The 4,419-nt window shown below is 43.3% G+C and overlaps 1 protein-coding gene across 5 annotated transcripts in view; it reads left to right on the forward strand.

Moving 5' to 3' along the window:
• The first annotated feature begins 287 nt into the window (after positions 1-287).
• LOC119311055 overlaps positions 288-4,419 on the forward strand; it is a 6,572-nt gene continuing 2,440 nt past the window's right edge. For 2 of the 5 annotated variants that reach the window (XR_005150867.1, XM_037586681.1), the window contains exons 1-4: positions 288-424; positions 1,023-2,585; positions 2,687-2,938; positions 3,947-4,027. Coding sequence is in view for 4 of the 5 variants with exons in the window: in XM_037586681.1 (XP_037442578.1) it covers positions 1,350-2,585; positions 2,687-2,938; positions 3,947-4,027 (1,569 nt within the window). In the remaining variant the exon portion in view is untranslated. Of the gene's footprint in view, positions 573-1,022; positions 2,586-2,686; positions 2,939-3,946; positions 4,028-4,419 lie in introns of all 5 variants that reach the window. The other 3 variants (XM_037586682.1, XM_037586683.1, XM_037586684.1) reach the window with 3 other exon arrangements.

The raw sequence follows: 4,419 nt of genomic DNA on the forward strand, positions 1-4,419 counted from the left end.
TCTCGTAACAACGGCCAGCCTTCCAAAGTTGTGCAGAGAGCAAACCACGAGGCCACAAACATCGAGCATTACTAATAATCTTTCCGCGCATAATTTGATTTGGTGTTGCTACATTATTTTTTCCCCTTCTACAAATAGGCTGCTGAATTTTTTTTGGTTTTCATACAGTGAAAATTGGAAAAAGAAATATCGGTTTCCACCAATGGAAACCGGGAAATTTTTTGATGAAAAGAAATAGGCCGCAGGGAGAAAATCCTTAGGACGGTAGGAATCTATTTAAGCCATGGCGGAGAGGGGAGAGAGAAGAACCCAATGCCCAAGCTAGCACATCACGAGGCGGACGCTGAGGCCGAGAACAACCGCACAAGATAACCCGGGACCGGAGAAGGGGATCGCTCTGGCGAATGGCCCAATCCGTTCCTCGGTAAATCCGCTAGCAAAATCATCATCCTGCCTAAATTCCCCGTGCTTCCGATCGAATCGCCCCGGTTGCCGCAGGAAACCCAATCTGGTTTCCCTCTTTCCCTGAACCAAAGAAATCCCCCGATCGCTGTTCCGCGGCTGCTTTTCCGGTCAGTTTCTTGATCTGGTTCGTGGGCTGATTGCCTGTCGCCCTGGATTTCTGCGGCACCCTTTCTCCTTTGTGTGTATGGATTTTTGGTCCGTATGGTGGGGGATCTTGGATGCGTTCATGTGTGATTCTAGTTCTTGTGCTCTGGTCATCGATGTGGTGATCGCTTTCAGATCGTTCCTAGTGTTATCGGTCTGAGGCAATCTAGATGCCTTCTGTCGCCCATAGATTTAGCTGCAAGATTATTTTTTAACACTGTTGATGTGCAATGGACAGTTTTTATTTGCTGATTTTGCTGCATTGCATCATATATTACATAATTTGTAGTTCATTGTTGTTTCTGATGTGTAGAAGCTCTGTAAATGGACAATGCCATACTGTTTCTGCAGAGATAAATGGTCATAGGACTCAATTCAGCAATGTGGTGACAGCCTTTGATTTGTTTATGCAGGACTGCTTTCTGAACTGTTGGCATGGTTCATCCTAGGTTCCTTGTTGCTTGTTCAGGCTCTAAATTGTGCTTCATCTCCAATTGTTGCAGTAACTTCAAGAGCATGATTGGCGGTTCGACGATGGAATCTTTACTGCTGATGGATTTGAATCAGAAACCTCAATGCAGTTGAAGCCTCCGTGCAGAGTCAGAGTTAGTTGTTACTAGAACAATTGCAACAGTTTTGGAGATTGAAAGTAATAGCTGAAGGGGTCATTGGAAGATCCAAATTAGCGCATTTTAGGAGAAACTTCAAGTTTGTTCTCCTTTTGTTGAAGGTACATTGTGATGGGTTTGCCTCAGGTTCCTGCAATTAAGGAGGAGGAGCCTCCTAAGCTGAGTACATGTGTAGTTAGTCCTTGTTTTGGTAGTAGTGATAATAGTGATTTGGGCAGGCTTCCCACCGGAGGCTCAAATAACAGGGCATTTCAATACCCATCCATCAGCGATCTGAAGAGAAAAGCTGCGTTAGATTCTCTGAATGGTTTTGATGGAAATTTTGGAGCCAGCCATGCTGTCGATGGGCCTGCAGGCTCCCAAGGCCTAAAACCTGATTTGAGGAATCCAACTTCTAGATCATGCCCTAAGTTGCGACCTTCTGTTCAGATGCCTGCGAGGAGAGTTATTGGGTTTGAATCAGGTTTTGCTGGTTTCAAGGGAGATTCTGATACAATGGTAGCTGACAAAATGCATTCATCTTTAGTCATCAACACTTGCCATTCATCTATTGAACAGCATGGGCCTCAAGCAAGGAAAAGGGTGTTATCGCCTTTAACTAATGTGCTCCATGGACACTTCAGCGGCGATGCGCTAAATATTGGTTCTGCTGATGCCCAAATGCAGCATTCTGACCAAGTTAGGCAATTTTGCAGCTCTGGATTTCAAGATTGTAAAAAAGCCCACACTGCGTCTCTTGACTCGTTTGAGTCACCTACTTGGCCAGCCTTCAGACACTCCAGTTGGAGCAAAACACAGGTAGTTGATAAGTTTAGCAGTAATATATTCACCGATGGTCCTTTGGTTGAGGGCAGGGAGTCATATTCTTGTTCAGTTCACCTAGAGGCCGAAAGGATTGTGAATCTCAAAAGGGTTGCAGTAGCTGTCCCACTACCAAAATTAGCTCATTCCCCTCCGCTCAGCTTGTCCCCTCTCGGCCCAAAATGGATGCAGAGAGGGAAGAATGTGGGGGCTCAGAGAGATTTAGCCAGAGAAATCGAAAATGATTTTCTAGACTTGAAGGAAACGGAAATATCGATAGGTGAAAATGTTTCTGAACATGGCGATAGAATCAGGGCAAGGGATGCAACAGGAAAAACTACTATCTTGCATGTTAACTTTGATACGATGATCCCTAAGAGGTGTTCAGATAGAAGACTCCAAAATTGGGTCCCAGAATCTGCCCCTGTATCCCCACGCATTGGATGTCTCCGGGGTTTAAGCCTCTTTCCTGTAAGAAGGTCACTAGTTGGCTCCTTCGAGGAGTCCCTTTTATCTGGTCGCTATTCGTGTGGAAAAGATAAGCAGGTCCGCAGTGTGTCTTTTACTACTTTCCTCCTAACCGAGTTTTTCAGTTGGACGCTGTACACAATTTTTTGGTATTTATTCTGTTTTTTCTTGAAATGCAGAATATTGATGGTTTTCTGTCTGTCCTGAATGTGACTGGCGGCAACTTCTCTCCCCCAACTCAGAAGCTTCCATTTGCAGTAACCAGCATTGATGAGGATAGCTCCCTGCTGTACTACTCGTCGATTGATCTTGCTGGGAGGTTGCCTACTAACAACAGCAAAAGCCCAAAACTTAAAAGAAGCTCCAACAATAATGATTCAAGATCATCGAGAAGTCGCTTACACATCCCAATTAAAGGGCGCATTCAGCTGGTACTAAATTATTGGCCTTATTAAATACAGGCTTGTTTCTGATGAATTGGTGCATTACTATGTACAGTGGCGGAGCGTCATGGGGACAATTCCGGGCCTTGGCCCCCCCTTCCAAGAGGAAAATTTGCCAAATACTCTTATCTATCTGCTAATTGCTCTACTAATCCTCTGGCGTCTCTGATCACCGTAGCCTTTTCTATGTCATATACACTCAGTTGGCCCCCTCTAATATCTGATTCACGCTCCGCCACTTACTATGTAGTACTCCCTCCGTCCCATAATATAAGAGCGTTATTGACACTAAAAACAGCCTCTTACAGAAATGTAGGGAAAGGCTGCGTACTATAGACCCAAAGTGGTCGGACCCTTCCCTGGACCCTGCGCAAGCGGGAGCTACATGCACCAGGTTGCCCTTTTTATTGACACTAAAAACACTCTTATAATATGGGACGGAGGGAGTATATGTTTGCACTGGGCATGGGTTCAACTTTCTGTGGGATGCCCGCCCTTGCTAGTATAGTAGTCTCCTGCTCTTTTCCCAATATAACACTTGACTCATTTTGCCAGTGGGTGAAGCCCTGAAGTTTTAATAAGCTAATCTAATGATGAAAATATTAGAATATACAGTAGGTGGGGCATGGGTGCATGCCTGGGTTTTTGATTTTGTACTGATAATTTCTTTTTCTTTTTCACCCTATTGCTAATCTTCACAAGCTCACACCACTATGCTGAACTATCTAAACAAATAAAACATCTTCAATTCATTATAATGGATGCCTCAAGTATCGGTTTACTATTTTCTGCCATTTCGAAAATGGAATATGAAATTCAAAGTTTGCTCTTCATGTGTGCATGTCAACATCTGACGCTAATTGTGAGGCTGATGTACTGTCTCCATCTCCACCACCCTCGAGTCGTTCTTTTCTTGGCTAATCTATTTAAAGTTCTATTTAACCGTCATACTTTGATGCACCTGTTTTACAAGAAGCAAACTGTTGCCCTTGACAGGTCGTCAGTAACCCAGAGAAGACACCGCTGCACACCTTCTTTTGCAACTATGATTTGAGTGGCATGCCTGCTGGAACCAAGGTATGTGAAGTAGGGAGTTGTTGCAAGGCCTGTAACTTCTCACTATTTTAATTGTCATGTAGACCTAAATACTGAAGACAATCACAGATTTTCTTTACCACCATGGCTTGGATTTTCTTGTTTACATATGGGTTACCAGCATAATAATTATTGTGTAGACTTGCTCTGTTGAGATTCTCAATATTTTCAAGTTCCTATGGCATGTGTCAACTTTGTTGAGTTACTGGGATCCCATATCTGCAACTGTTTATAGCTGTTATATCAGAACTTGGAAATATATAGAATTTTATTATCGTGCTGATTATTCTATAGGAATTCTCAAATTAGTTGAATTCCTATGATGGTGTATCTCTCAATTTTCTTAAGTTATTATGATGACATATATGCAACTG

The sequence above is a fragment of the Triticum dicoccoides genome, chromosome 5B (assembly GCF_002162155.2).
Source record: "Triticum dicoccoides isolate Atlit2015 ecotype Zavitan chromosome 5B, WEW_v2.0, whole genome shotgun sequence".
NCBI lineage: Eukaryota > Viridiplantae > Streptophyta > Magnoliopsida > Poales > Poaceae > Triticum > Triticum dicoccoides.